This window comes from Tinamus guttatus, unplaced genomic scaffold, assembly GCF_059628265.1.
Source record: "Tinamus guttatus ecotype Peru unplaced genomic scaffold, ASM5962826v1 Tinamus_guttatus_pri_ptg000052l, whole genome shotgun sequence".
In the NCBI taxonomy this organism is placed as follows: Eukaryota; Metazoa; Chordata; class Aves; order Tinamiformes; family Tinamidae; genus Tinamus; species Tinamus guttatus.
In genome coordinates, this window is record NW_028288586.1 from 8581500 (window position 1) to 8604201 (window position 22702).

The 22702-nt window shown below is 46.6% G+C and overlaps 1 protein-coding gene across 1 annotated transcript in view; it reads left to right on the plus strand.

Moving 5' to 3' along the window:
* Positions 1 to 580: 580 nt before the first annotated feature.
* SORCS2 (sortilin related VPS10 domain containing receptor 2) overlaps positions 581 to 22702 on the plus strand; it is a 493766-nt gene continuing 471644 nt past the window's right edge. The window contains 1 exon segment of the mRNA XM_088539999.1: positions 581 to 874. Coding sequence (XP_088396125.1) covers positions 581 to 874 — 294 coding nt within the window.

Here is a 22702-nt window from a genome sequence, read left to right on the forward strand (position 1 = left end):
CCGGCCCTGCACACACACGTGCGCGCGGCGGTGCCTGTGTGTGTTGCTGGGGGTGGCCCTGGCTGAATGTGGTGTGTCTGTCTGTGACCTTGTGTGAGAGATCCCGCGTGACCCTGTGTGTGAGAGATCCCGTGTGCCAATGACTGCTGTATGTGAGAGACCCTGCGTGACCCGTGTGCCTGTGACCCTGTGCGTGAGACCCCGCGTGACCGGGGTGTGCGACTGTGCGTGAGACCCCTCGCCTGAGAGCGTGTGGGCACAGCTGTGCGCGGGAGCCGCTGCGTGGCCGCGTGTGACCTGGCGCACGGAGACGCCCCGTGTGTCCGGCCGTGCGGGGGGTGTGTGTGTGTGCGGAGGCAGCGGCGCGCGCGGTGCGTTTCGTTGCCTTTCGTTGCGTTTCGTTGCGTTTCGTCTCGTTGCGTTTCGTGTCGGGCCAGCAGATGGCGGCGCCGCCCCGGCTGGGCGCAGCCCCGCGCCCGCCGCGCGCCCCGCTCCGGTTACAGCCCTCCCCCGCGCCCGCGCCCGCCCCGCGCGCCGGTGTCTCCCCGCCGCCGCCTGTCACTGCCACGGAGAGAGCACCATGGCGCGCGGCGGGTCGCGCGTGTCCCCCGCCGCCCCGCGCGGGGCTCCCCGCCTGCTGCCGCCGCCGCCGCTGCTGCTGCCGCTGCTGCTGCTGCTGCTGGGCGCCCCTTCGCGCGGCGCGGCCGATCCGCGGCGCGGCGCGGAGGCGGCGGCGAGACGCGCGCCCAGAGCATCCCCGGCGGCGGCCGCGGGCGGCCGGGAGCGCGTGTCGCTGCTCAGCACCTCCTTCGTGCTCAAAGGCGACGCGTCCCACAACCAGGCCATGGTGCACTGGACGGGCGAGAACAGCAGCGTGAGTGCGGGGCGAGCGGCGCGGGGCGCGTCCCGGCGGCAGGAGCGGCCCCGTCCCGGCGCCGCCGCGCGCAACTTGGGAAAGTTTGCGGGGGAGCGGGAGGAGGAGGAGGGTGCGCGGCCGGGAGCCTCGGGGGACGGTGCGGGTCCCGCTCCGCGTCCCGGTCCCGGTGCCGGTCCGGGGGCGGGTCCGACGCTCCCGCAGCCGGCGGGCGCGAGCGGCTGCTGGAAGTCGGCAGCTCCCGGAGGGTTTTTCCAGCCCCGCCGATGCGTAGCGATCGCCGCGACTCCTGTTTGTACATTATAGCATCCCTGTTTGCAACTTTTATTTTCCCCCGGTTAAAAGGTGCCTTTCGGTGGTGTTCAATGGTGCGTTTCAGTCAGAAGCTGTCCGGGTGAGCCCCTGGTCTGTATTTAACTTTTTCAGCCTCACCCTCTTCCCGGGCAGCGGGTGTTGACCCGCTGCTGGTTGCCTGTTTGCACAGATGGTGTCAGGGATTTGCCGCTTCTGGGTTTATCCCTCGCCGAGACGTTATATCACAACAGCATGTGTCGTAGGTAAATATTGCACTGCACCTTGCGCTGCCCGGGCGAGTGTCGTTAGGTGATGGCTCAAAATCAACTTTCTCCTGGAAGATTTTAGTGTTTCTGGAAAACTCTGTGTGATTTTACAGCAGTTCAGTTAAACTCCTACTGGGCTTGAACTTTGTGAATTTAGCACCAAGTTTGTTTGAACTTGTCTCACGTCGAACTCGAGCTGTGGTTCTCCTAAGTATATGAACTGTCATCCCTTTCTGTGCTTCCTCAAGCTCCGTTTCTTGCCGGTTTTGCTGGGGAGTCACCCGAGACAAGAGCTCGTGGGCTCTGCTGGTGAGGATGCGAGTGGTTCCCCCGGGCAGGCTGCAGCTCCGCTTCGTGCTCTTGTGTAATGAGATATTTTCGCGTGTCAGAGTTGGAGCTTGACACTTTCAAAGGCTGTTTCTGATCTGCTCAGGAAGCAAGTCAGAGTCGATGGCCATTTTCTTCTCACAGAAAATGCTGCAAATCGGCAGCATCAGCTGTTCTCATTCTGTCCTTTCTCCTTTTCTCTGCTGCTGTTTCTTTTCTGTGGCCAGTGCTCGCAGACTGTTAGGGCTGCTTCCTTGAAGAATTCGATATTAAAAAGTTGGCGTAAGTTCAGGTTTTGGCATAAAAGAGAAGTTACAGCTTTTATGCAAAGCACCCTCACCTCTAAAGTGAATGTAGTAGGACCTTGCTGATCCACGTTTATGCCTAGTGGTCTCCGCTCACCTCTCTGCAAAGATTTAATAACAGATGCTGCAGTGAGGGCTTGTATGGCTGAAATGTCTTTTTTTTTTCTTTTCCTTATATGCTACAGTTCATTTACTAGTACACTTTGGATTATGCTTTTCAAAAGCAAAGATAAATGGGAACTGTCAGAATAAGTGAAAGTAGTACAGACTTTGATGCAACTTCTTACTTCTTTTTGTTTGCTCACTTATTAATCTACTACTTTAGCAGTGCAGGATAGTACTCCCATCACAAATGCCTGTAGATGTTCTTTACTGACTTTACATTCAATAAAAAGTACTCTTGCTGAGCTACTTAAACATATGTTGATTAGCTTTTCTCCTATCAGATGGTAACTGTCGAGCAGGACTGGATTTGAACTGGTCATCTGGTAATGAAAGGCTCTTTGCAACCAGTCTGAGCAGCCAATCTTTTTGCATGGGATGATTCAAAATATTATTGCCAGCATTTTTTTGCTCCTTCTTTCCTTGTTTGCTTTATTTTAGTGCATGCTTCCAGGATGAGTTGATTTATAACAAAGGCTTCCAGAGGAAAAAATGATGAAATGATTTTAAAGAGAGTATGCTTTTTTTTTTTTTTTTTTTTTTAATGGATTAAATGTATTAAGACCAATGGAAGGAAGAAGGACTCAATGCCTTTGGAGGAAATTTTGCTGCCTGTGTGTATGTGAGATTAAAACTGTTGGAAATAAGTACTTGATTCAAACCGCGTTGAAGAGTAGTCTTGCATTTTTTATGCTTATTTTTCACACTGGGTTATGTGTTAGAAGCCGTAACGCTACGATGTAGCGGTTCTCAGCCCTGCTAACTTACCCACATCCTCAAATTCTGGACCTGATCCTCTCCGGCCTCGGGAGCAGAGGCCGGTGCCGCAAGCGCGAGGCCGCCGTGGCCGGCGTTCCGGACATGGGGATTTGGGAGCAGGCGCTCGGAGGCCTTGCCGTGTCACCGAGGCCGTTCGGCACCTCGTCGGGGGCTCTCAGCACTTTGTAAACCAAGCAGCTCAACTGGTTCCTTTACAGCTGCCTGGCTGCACATTTGACAGTGATGAGCTCCAGATGACCACGTTTCCTCTTAAACACCTCACCCAGTAAAATAAATAACGAGGAAATATGCGGTAGGATTATTCCGTGGAGCTCCCTGACGGAGAGACAAATAACCATAAAAGATGAGGGGCAACTTGCTGCTTTGAGAGATGTTCGCTGGTGTGAGTAGCTCTGTGAAAGCACCGCCGTGGAGAGGAGAGCACCAGGGCCACGTCTGCACATGGAACTTTAAAAACGCATTTACATCTTGGAAATCCTTCTGTGCCCTGCTAATTGAACAGAGGGATTTCTTGTTGCTTGGGGTATCCTGACAGAAAAGGAAGGGGCTGTGAATTAAAGTGTTCCTCTCCTCAACAGCCTTATTTTTGTTGTACTTTGGAAGTCTGATGTGTATTTTATTATCTTCTGTTAGTGTTGCTAGTTTTGTGACTTGGGGAAATGATGGATTTGGCTGCTCAAGGGGGACTATGGTTGTAAAATGAGCTTGAATAACTGGGAAGATAGTTTTGTCAAGAGGGAGCCGTGCAGGGCAGCGTGCAAACCACTTCCTGCTTTGGGTCCTGATTACTTTTATTTTGTATTCTGATAATTAACTATTTATAAATTCTGTAAAGAGCAAGCCTGGCCCCGACCTCTCCTCGCAATGGGCTGCATAATTAAAACCGCAGCGGGTGAGACCAGGTTTGCAAAACCGCCTCAGGTTCAACCACCCGGCTGCACCCGCTTAGTGAATTCCTACAATGAGCGTCCCGGTGTCCCCAGAAAGCTGCTCCGCGCTGCTGCCTCCCGGCACGGTTTGTGCAAGTGGGACTAAAGTCCTTCCCAGCCTTGCAACATCCCGAGCTGAGGACTCGGCCGGTGGGTGGTGCCGCGTGGCATTCGCTCTGCCAGCGGCCGTGAGTGACGTTCGCTTCACCGGGAACGCGGAGCGGCGCCTCCGAGCGCGTCCTCGTGGCAGGCGTGTGGGGCAGCCCTTGCTGGTCCCGGATTCAGTGAAAATACACGGGCCTTTCCGAGCTGGGGAGTTGAAAGGTCGTTTATTGCTGACATTTTTAGAAAGTCCTAATTCTGTTTAGAAGAGGAGACGTCATGGTCACTCAGAAGTTTTTTGTGGTGGGTTAGCACCTTGTATTTTTGTAAAACCATATTCCTTTTAACCCTCCTGGAAAATTCCCATTGTGCATTAATAGCAGCTGATTAAAAAAAGAATCAAAGCCAAAATAGCAATATTGGAAATATGAGACTCGTATTCACAACTGGATGGATCACAGGGTGTTCTTCATGCTGTGTGCAGACTGCTAAAGTGCTGCGTGTGGGACATTGGCCAACTAGGCTCTGAAGGCTGCGGTTTCGTGGTGCCAGTATTTCCTTTTTTTGTTGGGTGTCACAGTATTATGTCCATGCAGACACTAATCTGTCCAGTAAGCCGGTGTCATGGTCTCTCATAAACGTGTAGCTCTGTGGTATGGGAAATAGAGACATGCACACAATCTGTACAAGACTCAAACATCAACTTATCAGAAAGGAGATTTTATCGCACATGTACAGAAATTGCTGCACACAGATTTATAAATTGGTCCAGACATTTCTGTACTTGATATTCAGATACGTTGTTTAATTAAAAAAAAATATTATTCTTTGTAATGCAGTTTCACCCTATATGATTTGCAAAGTCCGGTGATAGCTAAATACACTCTTCTGGCAGATATTTTATTTAATTGGTTTCTGTTTTGTTCAGTTTGCAGTAAATTGTGCTGCAGGAATCTATAAAGAGGACTGACTTCAGGAATACTGTAGCAGTATCTGTGGCAGAAAATGTAATTATTTACCCAAACCGGGCAGAAGTCAGTTTGTGGCGAGGTTTTGGTCCTGTTTCTCAAGAGAAACTGCACTACATTTTATGAAACTAAAAGGAGCACGAGGTCAAAAATCCGGACGTCTCAGACCTTTGATAAATGACAGATATATCGCAGAGTGAAAGGCAGGTTTCCCAAGGGGAGGATTTTTTTCTTAAAAAGTTCCTTGAAATGATAGTGCAATAAAAAACAAACAGAAACCCAACCTGGTAATCATATTTGAATGGAACAGAAAAATCCCACGCTAGAAGCAGAGTGATTTTAAGCTGACTGAAATTACTGACAAGTTTTTTTTTTTTCCCTTGATATGAGTTTTATGGTTAGTTTCCCACATTCTGGGGGCCATGCTGAGGGTTCCCTCTCCCCTGCTCCACACGTTCTCCTTGCTGATCTCTCCTGCCGCCCCTTCCTGCGTGTGATGAGGAGAGGAGAGGGCACCCCCAGGTGCCGGAGCAGGCCCGGAGCGGCAGGTGAGTTAACGGGGATGGGCTCGTGCAGCCCTGCGCCCGCGGGCAGGCCCTGCACCCGCGGGCAGGCCCGGTTGGACCCGGTGTGCTGGTCTGACTGGCACTACCTGGTCTGCTTGGGAGCAGGTTCCTGGCGGCCGCCGTGTGAGGAGGAGCTGCTGCTGCTGCCGCGCTCAGGGAGAGCGCACGTGGCGGGGGGCTTTAAGCATCGCAGGGAAATGTAGTGAGGAGCAGTAAGGAGCAAGGCAAGACGGGTATTGCCGGTGCTGCTGCGGTGTTGTGTGTGCACGGTAAAGCAAACGGCCTAACGGCCATTGTTAGAGAGGCGTTCAGGCCTCTGCGACAAGGGTCACATCTCACAGGGGTGACTGAAATTGCGGGGTTAGAAACCTGCTCATGGAGATTTCTGGAGAAAGATGTGAGGACACTCCTTTGGATTTCACTAAAATTTTATTGGATTTGTTGGGAAAAACAGATGGGGAGAAAATGAGGAAGTTTTCAGGAAAGCAGCAAAGGTGCCTCTCAAACGAGAAGCTCTGTCTGGTGAGTATCTATTTGCCAAGTGAAAACATGCCACTGCCCAGATTATGGAAGTCCTTTATGTCAAACCCTTCGTTTGTCCAAACGCTTTGGCATTGTTTGAATTAGGACCGGAGGATATTAGGATAAGGAGAGATAATCTCTTACATTGCAGATTATATAATTCCTTCAGCGTTTAGGTTCCCATGGGCTACCCCCCCACCGCTTTGCCCCAGCAATAATAAAATAAAACCCTAATAAGTGACAAAAATACTCTTCAAAATTAAACCTGGACTTTTGTGGTAGGAAGGCGATAGAGAAGGTCTCTGGATTCATCTCTCCTGGCAGTCTTACCACATGTGGAAGAAGGGTTGAGTGAACTGTCCTCTGAGACATGGGTCTCTCTCCTTTCACTGTAGGAGCCTGGGTGACTAACTTGGATGAAACACGCAGGTTATTTAAAGTTATGCCTAACCCAAATATATGGAATTTATTGCTGAGGGATGCAGTTATTTCCTTCCTACTTATTGTATTATGGTTGTTGGAGTTTCAGGCAGGGACAAAGACTGTTGTGGTAGATGCTACAGAAACCCGAAGCAAAAATACAATTGCGGCTCTAAAGACTTCATAATTACAGTTTTACTTACTTATATCCCTGGGAAGGAGAACTGTATCCTTAAAGGATAAATATACATGGCAGAGATTATGCAGGGATCTGTGTTTCAGTCCAAGAGCTGCTCTAGCAGCTGTTTAAGTATTTTTTCCTAATGACTTTGAATATTTGTGCGTAAACAGCCATTGGAGCAAGGCCTGGAATTTCCCCTCCGAGCTGCGAGTTTAAGCAGGAGCTCCTGCCCCGCGTGTGTGCGTTTGCGTCTCTCGCTCTTCCAGAGCAGGGCGCCCGCCGAGCCCCTCCAGCAGAGGAAGGGCAGCGAGCGCGTCGCGGGCGCGCGGCCCCGCGTCCTCCGCTCCGGCGGGAGCCGCGCTCCGCACTGCTCGCCGTGTCAGCCCCCGCGGCGAGCGCTCCGAGACGGGCAGCGTGAGGGCAACGGCACCTCCGCGCGCTGGAACCAGCCGCCCCCTTGGATAAACGCGTGCAAGAGGAGAACCCAGTCTGTGCTTGCATCATCCCTTTGGCCATTTCGTTGTGTGGGCCAGGAACTGGAGAAGGAAAGGCCCTCATAGATGTGGACCTCATGAAAACTTCTCTGTCTCTTTTATGTTTGTGTGGATCAGGACACTTTTTAGTGTGTATTTTAGTTTATTTTTTGACGCCTGGACTCGTGTCACTTGTGTTGGCAGACCCTTAAATAGTCTTACGATTATGTAAGTAAAAGCATTTTCACGGAAATGTAACCTACACATGCCCTTTTTTCCGCCCCCTCTCATTTTCTGGTATACTGGCTAAAATAATTGTACTTCTTTCCCAGTCTTTGTACCTTTCCTATCCTTGCAGACTAGTTACCATTTCTTTGAATAACATTTTTTTTTTTTACCCTGTTAATTTTCTTCTACAGCTCACTATTGCTAGCTCTGTAATTGCACCATCTGGATACAATGGTCCTTGGTACAATAGCACCGACCCGCCGTGCGCTTGTTTGGAATGTTCCTAGGAGTGCACGTACAGAGATTGTGGTTCATTTCTGGTTCATTTCCCTCTAGTCTCTCCGATGCCCTCCTGATTATTACTTGAGTTTTCCAGGATGAAAACTATAGAGCAGTAAATAGAGTTTGTTTGTTTTCTGAATGGGAAGTCATCAAAACACTAGCATAGTTTGGTCATTAGGTAAAAAGCTGATTTCTGTGGTTTTGTGCAGTAAGATTGTTTCTTCTAGTGGATAAAGTAGCTATATTTAATATAGTAGATAGATGTAATGTTTATTCTTTGCGCAAGCGCTCGGAAGTTTGTCTCTTTGATGAGAGCTTCTCGGGAGGTAGAGCTGCAGGAAGCGCGGCATGGAAGCGCCTTCCCAGGCTCCCGCAGCCGGTGGAGCATCCTCGTCACTACTGAGCTGTAGGTCCGTGTTTCTGGCCGGCGTGTTGGCCCATGGCAGCCTGGGGTCTGTGAAGAGGCATTTCCCATTCCCGCTAAGGTCCTTCTTTGCCCCCCCAGGCTGCTGAAGGTGTCGTAGGGCCGCCCTGTCCCCTACCCCCAGGCGGCAGTGCCGGTGGCTGCAAAGTGACTGTCCCGCCGGGCGCCGCAGCGGCCGGTGCCCTCCGCCTCGCCGGGCTCTCCGGTCGGCCGCTGTGGGGAGAAGTGGTTCCTCTCAGCTCCTGAGGAACCTGTTTGCGGTTAGCGCCTTCCCACGCTCGCCCCCCTCAGCAGCTGTCACCGCAGGACGGGCGCCCAAGGGAGCGGAGCTGGGCGCTGGGGAGCGCGTTGGGATCGCTCCTCGAGCTCTGGGCAGTGTTTCACAACGCGCACTGGGACTGATTCGGAAGAAATAGTTGTTTCTTCGTTGAAAACACGATTGTATCAGGGGAGGGTAGGTTACCATAAAATCCTCCTGGGTCGAGGTTCAATAAGATATTTTTCCTGTGTAAGCTAACTGAAAATCACTTATAACGTGCTCTTTTCAGAGGATTGGAACTGCCTGTGAGTCCAAGGGATCTAAATCTGCAGCAGCACTTGTTAAATCCTGCCGTTTATGGAAGGCAGAACGTTCTCCTCTCAGTTCTTTTATGCTGTGAGGGGCTGTGTTGGATGTTTAGCATGAGTAGAACCCAGGATAGCAGAGGTAGAGATGAGTGAATGCCCTTCAGTGAACTTTCAAACCCCTTTTACGTATATGTATATATATATATATATATATATACATTTTATATGTGTACTTTTTTAAATACATGGTTGGTGAGGGTCTAACATGAGGTAACAGTAATAAAATAAAATCCATCAGGTGCCAGCAGCACGGCAGGTACTTTCTCGGCATGTGGAGACAAGATCACCAGTCTTAGAGCCACAAGGAGCCAGGAGGCTAGAGTGCATATATACATATACATATATATACATATGCACATGTGTGTGTATGTATGTATAGCACTCCTCTGCTCAGCCCATGGTGCTTAGATACAAACCTCTGTATCTTGAGTTCCTGGCTGGAACATCGTCTCTCCCATCCTCTCTCATTTTTGCTTTACAAACAGCACAAGTTTAATTAAGACATGTAGGGCTGCAGCGTCTTGGGTCTTGCAGTGTTTTGTGTGGTTAGAGGAAGCAGACATACAAATTAAGACACTCTCGTCTCCCTGGCCCAGATGTGCCGCACAGGCCCTGCGACTTATCAGAGCTACAGCATTTGATTTAGAGGACTTTTTCTTTAGTTGTTAACTCATTTGGCTTTTAACCAGTGCTTCCCCTGTTGCCCTGCCTGCTGTCCTTCTACATAATAGCGAGCAGGGCAGGAGGTCTCAGCTGCCTTGAGAGGGGCTTGAAGCCTGTTCCTTGCCCGTAGAGAGGAGTGCGAAAGGAGCAGACACTGCCCGGAGTGGGCAGGAGAGCGGCTTCGGGGAGGGACTCGTCCTGAGCACCGGTGGGAGACGAGGGAGAGCAGGCACAGCGCACGCACGGGTGCTCGCGGCTGCGTCGGAGCGGAGGCAGAGCCTTGGGGAGCTGGTCCTGAGCTTGCCCTTCCCCTTGGGTGAGGGGGTGGGTATAGGCAGAGCCAGCTGAGACCTGGCCCTGTCCTTTTTGAAGTTTCCCAGCCTGATAGGAAAAAGAAATATGAAAGAATCCAGTGTTATTTTTTCCTCTCTTTGATGTGACAGCCACTGAGGTGCTGCTGAGCACATGCAGGAGGGAGGAGGGCGCGTAGATGGAGCAAAGGTGCCCGTATTTTTGGAGCAAGCAGGCCACTGTCAATGTTTTGCATTTCTCGGGTTCCAGATATTAGCATTTAACTCTGAGTGAAACCACTGTAAAAGAGGAGAAGCAGCAGCATATGTTGTGCATCAGCTGTAGAGCATTTTTGTAGCTCTGCAAAATCCAGTTTGTGAATCATGGACTTAGCTGCTGGCTCTCGCCCCCTCCTGCAAAGGAAGCTGTGGAAGGAATCCTTTCCTCTGCATCTCGGATGAATCAGGCACTTCTCCTTAAAACTTGCAAGATGTAGCTCAGCGAACATGTTTCCAGGTCATAATGAAATACATATGTTCTTCTTCGTGTAGTATCTCTCCAGGGCTACTGTGTGGAGCACCACGGGCCACCAGCTAGATCACCTTTTCCTTCCTTCCTCCTCCTCCAGCTCTGAAACAGATGGTATATTATAAAGTGGGCTACATTTGGAGGGCTTTGAACCTTGCTGTTTCTTCTTCTTTTTTTTTTTTTTTTTTCAGAATCTCATTGCTTCTGGAGAACATTAAGAGAAAGCTTTTTTTTTTCTTCATTAATTGTACAAGCACTTTGGGCCCAGTGTTCCTTTTGTTTATTTTAAAATTCCCCTGAGGGCTGAGGAGAGGATTTACTAGCTATGGGAGGCTGAAAGTGCAGTATCAGGCTATAATATGTTGTTAGTGTGTTGTTAGCTGGAAAATTGTCCATACAAAATAACTATTTAGCTTAGTGCAGCTAACATCACAAAAGTCACTTATTAAACTGGCACAAGCTGGTACAACCTAAGGATTGAAGGAAATGTCAACTCCTTCCTTGGCTTGTAGAAGTTCAACTTGGCTGAACCATGTCTGTGATGGGGGATGCATGTTGGCTCTGATGTTCCTGACTGAAGGGACTGTCCTTGAAGATGGAGAAGCAGGATTCAAGATTCTTTATCTTGTTAGGAGAAAAGGCCAGCAGCCCTGGTTATTGCAGGGCAGTATTTTGTGAAGTGCATCGGGTTCCTGACGGGAGCAGGGCTCAGGTGGCCGCGATGTTTCACGCGGGTCGGTGGCTTGATGGTCAAGCCTACTGACATGGGAGCGCCGCCGTTCACGTTCAGCCACAGACCCTGCCGGAAAATAATTTAAGGAGTTCTTAGTCTTTGATCCGCAGGCTGTTGTGTGTGGAAGGTTTGCACAAAATCTGCAAGCTTTGTATTTCTGCAGCAACCAAGCAGACTTGTATTTATTTACTGAACCCAACTGTCACAATTGCTATCAGTCAGTGGGAAAGTCTGCTCCCCTCCAGGCTACTGCTCCGTCTGCCCTTTGTTTCTCCGACTTTTCCCTCGGCTTTTCTATGGTTCTTATTCCTCCTCCCTCCGTTTGCTGTCTCCGAGAGCCGCCTTTGTTCTTCTCTCTTCATTTCTTTCTCTGCATTAAATCACCCTTTTCACCCCTGAGGGCTTAAATAGCATGATCTTCCCTGTTCCACCTGGAAAAAAGATCTTCAAAGACGTAGCTGGTAATGACACCGATATGTCAGCAGGAGATTTGGGAGTTGCCGCTCGGTGAATGTAGATGTTCACACTTGGTCAGCTGCTGTCTGCAGGTTTGGGCTGACGTAGCAGCGGGGCTTGAGGAAACCTGCTGTTCGTGCTGCTATTGTAGCCCTAGAGAATACCTACAGCAGATGCTTAAAGAAAATTGTCCCCAAAATATATCATCTAAATTGGAACTGTCTCAGGAACAGCGTGTTTCACCCCGTGCCCCTACCCTAAAGCTGTAAAGTGATCTCTTGAGCTCACCTAGGTTAGTTTTAGGTTGGGGACATAAATGAAGTGGGTTGCTTCTGTGTCATAGAATCACAGAATGCTTAAGGTTGGAAGGGACCTCTAGAGATCATCTAGTCCAACCCCCCTGCACACGCAGGGACACCTAGAGCACGTGGCACGGGACTGCGTCCAAGCGGGTTTTGAAGATCTCCAGAGAAGGAGACTCCACAACCTCTCCGGGCAGCCTGTTCCAGGGCTCTGTCACCCTCACTGTTAAGAAATTTTTCCTTAACCTTTGATGCTTCAGTTTCCGGACGTTTCCTCTAGTTCTGCCGGTGGCCACCACTGAAAAGAGGCAAACTTCTGGGTAAGTTTCAATGATTATAGTTAGAAATGAAAGATTCAGAATCCCATTTCCAGTCATCCAATTCTATAATCCATACATATCACCTAGTAAGAATTAATATGTTAACCATCACTGGAATTAATCTGCTACTTACCCAACTTTAATTGAAAAATCATCATAATCCATTCAGTGTTAGATTTAATGCATAAATGCAGTATTGTGAGCAAAACACAACTTCTGAAATGTCTGCTGCCATGGATTTTAGTGTCTTTATTTAGTTCAGGTATTAGTGGATGGCCACAATTTGATGTCCTTCCAATCCATGACTTCGCAAGGGCGCCTCATTATTACTATTGCAATCTACAGTCAATTAACTCTTTTATCTTTAAATGAAATTAAATATTTGCTTACTGAAGAAATTAAAGTGAATGACCTTTTTTTTTTTTCCAAAAATAAATGCTGGGGAGATTCAAGACAGCAAATGTGTGTGGAGCTGTCATTGAAGACGTCACTCACGCACGCGAGCTCTGAGGCTTTCTCTGAGCCTTACAAAGATGGGAGTTAAAAGCAACAAACTGCTGCTGTCTTGGCTTCTAACCTAGCTTGCTCCACTGATACCACTTGCTGGGCAGTCACTGTAGTTCATGGGCCGAAAGGAGAGAAACAAATTTAGGTTGCTTTTACCTGACATGAAATTGATGCTGTCTTTTGGGAACGGCTTGAAAGAAGAAGAGTGGCTTTGCTAGGCTAGACCTGTGGATACCTAGGGAAGAGCACGAGAACAGGAGGAACACTTTGTGATGCTTCACCAGACAGGTCTCCTGGCCCGCAGTGTTTTGTGGCTTGGGACTAACTGCAAAAGATTTTCTGGTGCACAAACATACACCTCTGTTGTAAACATGAAAACCAAAGAGAAGATGAGCATATATACGTAAGTGGAGCAGCTGATCAAAGTTTCTAGGAGTGAATCTGTCTTCATGATGTTGTCCTTTCCACGTATTTAAATGACTTCAAATTTTGGGTTTTGGTGTGTAGCTACATGTCAAAATCGGAAAACAATTGCTTGCTATATTGATTTTAATAGTATTTCAATTCCAGCAAGTCCTATTAAATAATAAGTAGACCTATCAAGGTGTTAATTACAAAGTACTTCAGCATTCACATGATTAGTGCAAGTTTTTAGTGCACTAAAAACTTTTTAGTGCAAATTTCTCATCAGTTTGGGAAATTAAATGATACTATTTGACTTGAGTGAGTATATCCTTTTTGAGATGAAATTAATTTTGTATTCAAATCATTGTTCTCTTGGAACATAACCAATACTGTATATGTTCTTATCAATAAGTTAAGTCTCATTTTTAATTTATGAAAGTTTACCTGAGAATATTCAAATGTCTAACCCTTTCCAAGTATTAAAAATGCCTTTGATGTCTTGGTGTTTGACTTTGAACAAGTGATCTCCTGGTGTGTAAGAAAGTTGCTTTGATACGTACTAGATTTGCTGCTTGTTAGTTCCAAGTTTGCCTGGCGTAATTTAGCTAGGTTTTTGTTCAATAAAAATCAAGGATTCTGTTAAAACAAAAAACAAACTTTATCTCTCTCTCCGGTTCTGTTTTATATTAAATTTATAGTGATTTAAAGGCCAGTTTTAAAAAGGCGTGGTCCTATTTCTCACATTTTAAGAAACGCTGAAGGTGAATGTTGTTTAGTATCTTCTTGCTCCTTCACAAATGATCCGTGATTTTTTTAAAATAAAAATGTGCTGTCTTTACCTTTTTAATATTAGACTGATGGTTATCAATACACACATTTAAATAGGGTGGACTGTGCGGAGGCTCTGAGGGAGCCCAGGCCTTGATCAGGCTTCTTAGCTAGTACAGAGCGGTGTCGCTCCATTGATTTGAATTTCATTCTCTGTGGAATGACTCTTAACTTCAATTTTCTCACAGTTATCGTTGCAATGGAAAAGCCAAGGTGCAGGAGCCTATAAAGTGGGGAAAAATAAACAGAAATCAACTAATATCACCTGAATTGCATCGCAAGTATCAATTCTGCATTCTCTTCCTATGTTTACCCTCTTCTTCAATGTATTTTCTGTTGACATCTTTAGGTTACTGAATTTTCCCTTGGAGAACAAGTTTGTTAGCTCAAGCAGAGTTTGTTTTTTGATTTCTTTCTTTGTGTCCTCTGTCTCTTCCTTCCTGTGGGTTGGTTCACTTAATCTTTTTAGCTGCGTGTCTTTTGTGTCGGTTTTGTTTAGCATCACCAGGGTGAGCGTGCTCCGTGTGGAAGGCACATCAGCTGAGGGAAACTCATGTGCTGATCAACTTAGCATCAGTGCAGAAAGAGAGAAACCAGCTGGCACGAGGGAATCGATCTCTGCATCAGTCTTCCTGCACACACGGTCCGCGTAACCGTGAGAAACCAGACTTGAGTCCTCGCTGCCCTCCTGCTCTCCAAGGCTCCCTGTACTGCAGTCTAATTCTTCAGAGCTCACTGATGCACTGTAATATCCCCTAGCTGGGACAGCAATGGTGCAGGGCCCTGTTAAATTCAAACCGTGTCATGTTACTGAACGCAAAGTCTGCAGAAGTCACCACAGCCTTCAGTGAGTTTTGGATAAGATCACTTGGATGATCATTTTTGACCATATACTAATTCAGAGGTATTTAAACCTCAGAAGCACTGAGAGGAATTTGTCATTGCTAATGCCGTGAGGCTATTCTTGATGACAAAGCTGAATTGTTGTTGTTGTTGTGTTTTTTAGTATATCCAACTTCTTTCTGGAGCTTCTGAACCACATCCAAGCTAATATTTATTAGGAATGAGATACTGTTTTATAGCTATCATTCCTATATCCAGTATGAGGAAAAAGCATGGTGTTTTCATTTTTCTCCGTCACTTTTTTGGTGGAAGAACAAATACGCAGCAAAGTAGGTCTGTTCTTTAATGATTTTTTTTTCAAGACACAATAATGTGTAACTTGGGTAGTGGTTTAAATATTCAAGCTAAAGAGAACATCATTAGTAGGCTAATTTGGATTCACCCTTCCCTATTCTTGTTTAAGCAGCTGGATGTAGAGTTCTGTTACTGCTTCCCTTAGGCTGTCACAAGGACCTAACTCCCGTGCATCCGGCTGCTCCTCTCCTGATACGGAGCAGGGTTTGTGTGTCCCTGTAGTGTCCATGTAGAGCTTGAGGCTCTTCTGGTCCCATGGAGTTAAAAGCAAACTAAGCTGACCTATTAGGTCTCATAAAGGACTAGATTTGCTCTGCATTGGTCGCAAAGGTGTCATTGGTCCTGTTTGTGTTACACAGTCCAGTATCTGGATGTGGTATCATGGAGGCCAAGAAAAGGTTGTCATAGGGCAGTGTTTATGTCACAGACTGTGACATTTACTTGTTGATGGGACAGTGTAATGTCAGCCTGTCATGGCACAAATGTCATTGTTTTGTGATGTAACAAATTGCACCCCAGGATAAACTTTTAAAACGATCTTAACTGATGTTGGAAAAATGAATTGGTTTAGACTGATTTTATTTGCGTGATATTTAGGAAGTTTAGAAAGCAAAAGCTTGAAGCAATTTGTATCGTTTTTCATTCTTGAAGGGTCTTTGCCAATGTCAGAAACTTTAGTCATTCAATCCATGACGCTTTGTTAGCACACACATTTGGTGACGCATCATGCTCAAAGGCAGCTCCAGAGTTGACAGTTCTGCACTAGCCAACGTGCTTAATTGGAGCGCTCTCCATCTGTGGCTCTCCTCTTGCAACAACAAAGCAGAAAGGAACTTTTGAACATTTCCAGTCTGACAAAATTTAAATGAAATAGGGGGATGGGTAGGAGTAACTTTGTGCCTGTTCTGTCCATTCGAAACTTGTGAGGGGCAATTCTGAAGCATATGAAGCTACATTTATGCCGTATGTATAGGGCAAGTTCAACTGGGATGGCTTTGCTCAGCATACCTAAACTGATGCAGAAGTGTATTTATTTGATATTAAAGTGTAGTCCTAGGAAGTTCCAAGTGTATGCCTGCCAGGACGTACCATAATAAATAGAAGTAGTGGATGTTCAGTTGTTTCCAGACAGTTTTAGACATTTCAGACACTTTAAAGAAACTTTCAGGTGGTGCCACACACAGGCTCGCTCCGTCAGAGGTAGTGATTTTGTCTGGAACAACTTTCCCCGAGATTTGGAAGAAGGCGCTAGGGAGCCTGGGCAGGCCCGCGGTTCCGCGCTCCGCATCCGCGCGGCCGTCCTGCCTCGCGCGGGAGCCGGCGGTGGAGCCGCACGTGCCTCGGGTGGCTCACGCTGCCTGCACCGCTTCCAGAGCAGGAGCGAAAGTTTGGACCTCTGTTCCTTGAGAACACAAAGAGCTGAAGTTGCAATGTTAAAATAGAGCGTGCAAAATTTTCTTTTTTGTACTCAGCCAATATTGAGCTCCATGACTACACCTGACTGTAACCCACTGCTATGGGGGAGAGATTGATTGAAGGAAAACAGTAGTATTGGATGGAAAGAACAGACCTTGAACAGCATGTTAGTCAATATATTTGGACACTGGATACTTTGTTCAAATAACTTTGTTCAGAAACTGATTGAAAACCTGTCTTTCTCCTCAGGAAAGCCCTGCAGTAGGAAGCAATATTATAAGCGTACATTTCTTCTTGGGTTTGTATGGGTGCAAAGACAGACTGCAGGTGAGTGGTGCTTTCCCTACAGAGAATCTGCCACATGCTGGCAGTTCCTGCAGAAGTTGCAGACAAGGAGGGTCCAGTAGTCTCTGTGCCACTTTGGGCTGCAGGAAAACCAGTTCCCGTTCCTTGATCTGCCAGAGGCTCGACCTTGAGCAGGTAACTTGAACCTTTCTGTAGCTAAATTCCACATACACAAGTTTTGTTCCACCCTTTTGGTGTATTATAAGGGCAGCATCAAAGTTTATGAAGTGTTTGGATACTTTGGTAATTTATGTGATCATGTTACCATAGATAAACAGAAAGGTAGAGAGAGGCAGTCTACACAGGAAAGCTATTTTTCTGATGTTAATCTTATATAAGGGAATCTCATTTTACAGTCTCTAATCTAGAGCTTTCATGTGGCTTTACATCCTATATTACACCACTTCTTAACTGCCATCCTGTACCAGCCGTACAGCCTTGTGCATGGTTTTTCATTTACAAATACTTTTAATGGCTCATACCTGCATCAGTGAAATATGCTTCCTTCCATGCTACCTTTTACATTGAAATATATGACCTTCTTTCCTAATAACATCTATGTTAAAAATCAATATGAGATTTTACCTTCCTTAAGAAATGTTTGCTATTTTTATTATTTTTATTCTATATAAATTTATATTTTTAAATTTTAATTTGGTAAGAGTTATACATTTCTTATTAGAATGGTTGTACATATAATAATTTGGAATGCATCTGGCATTAGTTCTGTAAAAACAATCTGGATGTTCTCTGATCTGAATCTACAGAGTCATAAAATATATATGGCACTGTATTAAGTTTTATAATACTCATTACTTAAATGTTGTACCTGTTGGGTAGAAAATCATCGAAGCAGATGAAGAGTCCTGCTCTTTGAGCAGCAGAATTATTAGAAGTGCTTTTACGTGGCCTTTTCTAGATAGGAGTTTCACTGCAGGGTTCGGCAGAGAAATAATTAGTATTTAAACTGCTTCTAAGTAATATGACTGCTCCTCCAAAGCAGAAGAATTACAGCTCAGTGAAGTGCTGCAGAATTTTTCTTTGGGCTAAAAACTTTGCCATGTGAGGTCTTCAAGATACAATGAGGGATAGCTGTGGTCGTGTGAAGTGGGTTCAAATTGGATACATTAGGCCTTTTTAAATGCATGGCTCTTGTATGGGGCTCTCGTTGCAGATTTGGGCAATGCTCTTTGTTCCCGTTTCAGCTGCTAAAGCTGTTTTAGCTGCTTTCTCTGTTTGTCTTTCAGTGTCCCCTTGTATTTGTTTGCTTACAGGGTCCATTCCTGAGCCCCTTGGAGCGCCCATTTACCTTACGTGCTTTGTGCTGGTTGGAATCAGCTCTCTGGAAGGCCGGAGATCTGCACGTGCTGAGCACCAGTGACCGCTCTGTTGCAGCAGTGAGCTCCAAATGGTTAAATAGTTAGATGTTGTGGTGTTAGGCAACCTGCTCTTTTTAACTGTATACCTCATAAACCTCAGTATTTATCTTGATACCGCTCTGTTCTTTTGAAGGGCGGTTTTATTTGTGTGGAGAATGCGTTTATGTAATGGACTTCTCATGAGCGTGGCTAATGGCCATCATGCCCTTCGTTTCCAAGGATGCCTGTGCGAGGGCTCCTGCGGGACGGAGGATGTGCCCCCGTTCATGTGGGAGGGCCTTGGGGAAGCTCACGGAAATATTGGGGGCCTAGAAGATTTTACTGTCCCATTTTCATTACCAAAGGGCCAGTTGTTTGCTCGGAGTAGCAATGTACAGGACGTGGCCTGTATTCTTCAGAAACAGTTATTGAAAGTGTCCTGTAAACATCAGGGAACAGAGCTATAAAAAAACCTAGCCATGTCTGGTAGGTATTTGATCTCCAGCTCTTTCTGCATGATGATAGTGGGCTGGCTTCATTCTGAGCATGTACAGCTTGGTTTGTGGCACTGGGGAGGGAGCAGAGCTGAAGAACTCATCAGGATGAAAGGAACTATCTTATGAGGAAACACTAAGCGAGTTGGGCCTGTTTAGCCTAGAGAAGAGGAGATTTGAGAGGGGATCTGATCTGATCAACATGTACAGGAGAGTAATCTGAGCAACATTTATAGGGAAGAATGTAGGGAGGATGGGGCCAAACTCTTCTCGGTGGTGGTCAGTGACAGGACAAGGGGTAACGGGTGCAAGTTGAAACACAGGTAGTTCCACCTCCATGTGAGGAAGAACTTCTTTCCTGTGAGGGTGACAGAGCCCTGGAACAGGCTGCCCAGAGAGGCTGTGGAGTCTCCTTCTCTGGAGATCTTCCCAACCCGCCTGGATGCCACCCTGTGCCATGTGCTCTAGGTGACCCTGCTGGAGCAGGGGGGTGGGACTAGATGATCTCTAGAGGTCCCTTCCAACCTCAACCATTCTGTGTGATTCTGTGAACCTGGGCAGTGGGGGTACTGCCTTGCTTCAGTTTGCTCTGGCCCTGTCCTCTCTAGATACGGAGAAGAGTTTATTCCCTGCCTCTTTCCATCCAGATTTAATGTATCTGAAATCCTTTATTATGCCTCTCCCATGACTTCTGCTTTTTACATTTAATAACCTCCCTTCCTCACGCCCGCCTTGCTAGCGCTTGGCCTTGCTTCTCTAGACCCCTCCTCACTTTTCCTGCCTTCCTCCAGACTCCTGCAGTCAATCCGCGCTAGCTGGCGAGGCTGCAGCGTGAACACACTGCGCTCCCTCAGGGCTGCGGCCGGCACTGGAAGTTTTCCTGAGTCTGCGTGTGCCCGGCAGCCTCTCTCTCCGTCACCTCGTGCTGCCTTGCTCCCGTGGACAGGGCAGACAGGCCCGTCTCGTGATTCCTTGGTGCTCAGGCCCTCGCTTTAGCTGAGAGTGCTTTGGTGCTGCCTCTTCTTGCTGTGTGCGCCTCAGTATTTATGCCTGTTGATTGTCACTGTTCTTGCCAGACGGCACCCAGTCATTTGGGATCGTTTTTCCCATCCATGAAGATCGCTCTCAATTCTAATCCTGCCCCTCTCACTGCATGTTTCCCCTTTCAACTTGATGTCATCCTCTGATTTAATAAGCATAGCCTGTTCCTGCACGTATCCAATAATACCAGACCAAGGACACATTCCTTTGCAAACCCATATCCAAGAAGATACCTGCTGCCTTTCTTTTATGAGGCCTGCTGCTCTGCCATCTAAGAAATTTATATTATTTTGTTAGTATTTTTTTCCGAAACTTTCAACCTGGACTTTACTCATTGCTTACACCCAGGTTATTTACAATGTTTCTGGGAACTGAAGCTGCTCCGGCTGTTTGGTAGTTTCCAGATTGTCCCTGCCACCCCACCTCTGTCTCACCTCCCACATGCGTTTCATTTAGTTTTGCCATCACAGCTGTTTGTGGGATCTTCTGATAAAGCAGGTCAATGAACAGATCTCAAATAATAGTAGTTCTGTAGTAATTCTTTTCCAAAATTTCCCTCTTCCTCATAGCTCACGCTAGCCCCCTGCCCTTTGTTGGTGGGATCATACCTAAAGAGGTTGGTATCCAGAAATGCCTGTCAGGATGTTCTGCAAGAAGCTCTGTTGCTGCATTTGTTTTTCCAAAATGTGTCTGGGTAGTTCACCTTATTATAAAATGCCACGCTGTGAGTGATTCTTCTTGTTGCTTAAAATAGGTACAAATACAGGACTCATAAAAATATCAGTTTTTATGTGTGTCTGTTTTTCATCTCACATTGCAAACTCTGCTTTGAACTGGAGCATCTACTTCAAGGCCTGCATAGTGTCCTCAGATTTTGCATGCCATTGCCTGCACGTTTTCCCCATGGGCATACAGCATTTCTCCATCCCTCCTCCCTCTCCACTGCGCTTGGTTTTCACTGTGGGGCTGTCTCTTGTCCTTCCATAATTTCTTCTTTCTTCTTTTTTTTTTTTCTTTTTTTCCTCCGTGACACTGCTGACTTTTTCTTTCTCTCTCCCTATGCATCCTTAATTCTTCACCCTGCAGGAGCTCCATAATGCATTTATGGATTATAGACATTTACAGGTATTTTTTTATATAAATAAGGCACACAGCTGGTAAAAAAGTAAGTGTAGTTCTTAAGACAGCGAAGAATCTGAGTTGTGTATGTGTGTGTGTGTGTATACATACCTATGTGGGTTTCACATAAAATATTTAGTAGGTTAACCTCTCATTTCTCTTCCCAGAATATCATTAAAACATTTGAAAATAATGACCTCCATTGCCTTGGTTATATGTTGTTTACTTTTCTCTGTCCTTTTGCCTGTGTGGCTGACAAGAAATTTATGCTTCTAGAAGAGTAGCTTATGTGTCACTTAGTATAATTTTGATGTGAGGGTAAGGCATTTAGATGCCACTGTTAAACACAAGAAGTGCCAAACATGATTTGATAAAATTGACATTTACACACTTCCCTTTCTGCTGGTGAATCCCAAACAACTTTTGAGAGCAACAGAAAATTAAGTTAACATCATGCCCAGCCCCGGTGAGCTGCAGTAAAATCAAGGCTTTGTGTAGGAAGCTGGGGAGTGGTCTGATGGGGGAAAGATGGTGTTGTGTTATGGCTATAAGACACAAATTTTTCTGTGGCTTTATTAGAGGACGATTTCGATTTTTGAACAGGTCATGTAATATAATCCACCGTTTATTTCCTTCTTGATACTTTTTTTCTTTTCTATTTAGAATAACTTCTGGGAGAATGCAGCCTCCTACTCTGTGTTTCTTTAACACAAAGCACAGGGCAACTCCAAATTTGAAGTTTTCCAGTCGTACAGCATGGAGAGAGGAGTTCACCAGAAGCAGAACTGAAGCAGATGATTTTGTTGGCTGTGGAGCTATAGCAGGTCTCTAGGGATGTTTTACGGAGGGTGCTGGCTCTGCTGCTCTTGCGCACCCCTGCCCCGGGCCGCGCAGGGAGCCTTGTGGTGGTCTGTGTAACAGCCTACATCCAGCCGGGGCCCAGGGGGAGAGGCTTCTGTTCCATCTAAACGGGCAGCTGTGCAGCTCCTGTCCCTGTGTATGTCCTGCTATTAAAGTGTACCTAATCCCTCTCTGCACGTGGTTGCTGTGGCTCTTCTGCGGCAGCGCAGCGCTGCAGAGGGACCGCGGCTTTGCTGCTGAGTGCAGGCTGCTGAGAGGAGGTGAGGCTGTATGCTGCCACCGGGTTTCCTGATCTCTGACTTGGGCAGACAGCACTTCTGTCCTCCAGGGAGCACACTTCAAACTTCCAGGGTGGAAAAAATGCCCGTGCCATTGCTAGCTGCTGTGCAAGACAATTCGGGACTCCAGTCGGGAGCCTGGTCCGGAGGGTGCCGGGAGCTTGATGCCAGTTAGCACAGGGCTCTCTCTAACATGGTGAGCTCTTCCCAGGACAGCGCTGGTGCCTTCCAGGGGGCAGACGTGGCTCCACGCTCCCACTTTCTATGGGAGGAATATTTCCTGCCACAGTACCTGTTGGGACTGTCAGAGGAGCAGAGGGTACAAGGGGGGGGAGAATGCTTTCATAATCCCTTTTAATTGTAAATTTGATTGTGAGCTCCTCCAGTTTGTCTTTACTTTGTTCTGTTCCTGAAACACTGATTCTGAGGCAATGAAGAATAGCAGTGAGGAATAATGAGAAGCTCCGAGTAAGACGTATGGTATAACTGAGCCCCAAAATGTTGACAAGATCACACTTTGATGTTAAAACAATTTCTTAAACAAATAATCTGTTGACAGAAAGACATTTCTTAGATTCCAAAATGATTTAGGATTTGTACAGTAATTGAAGTGGCAGTTGCTTCATCACACTTAAGTTTATTGATTCCATTAGAACATTGACCTTCTTTCTGCTGAACCACCAGTTTGAATGTCTGCCCTGCTTGGGATAGATGAAAAGAAAAAGATGCCAATTTCCTTACTCTACTGGTCCCAGTTTTCTGTAATAAGTAAATAAATGAAAGCAGACAAAATAATAGAAAATGAAAAATTCCAGGAGAAATGGTACTTT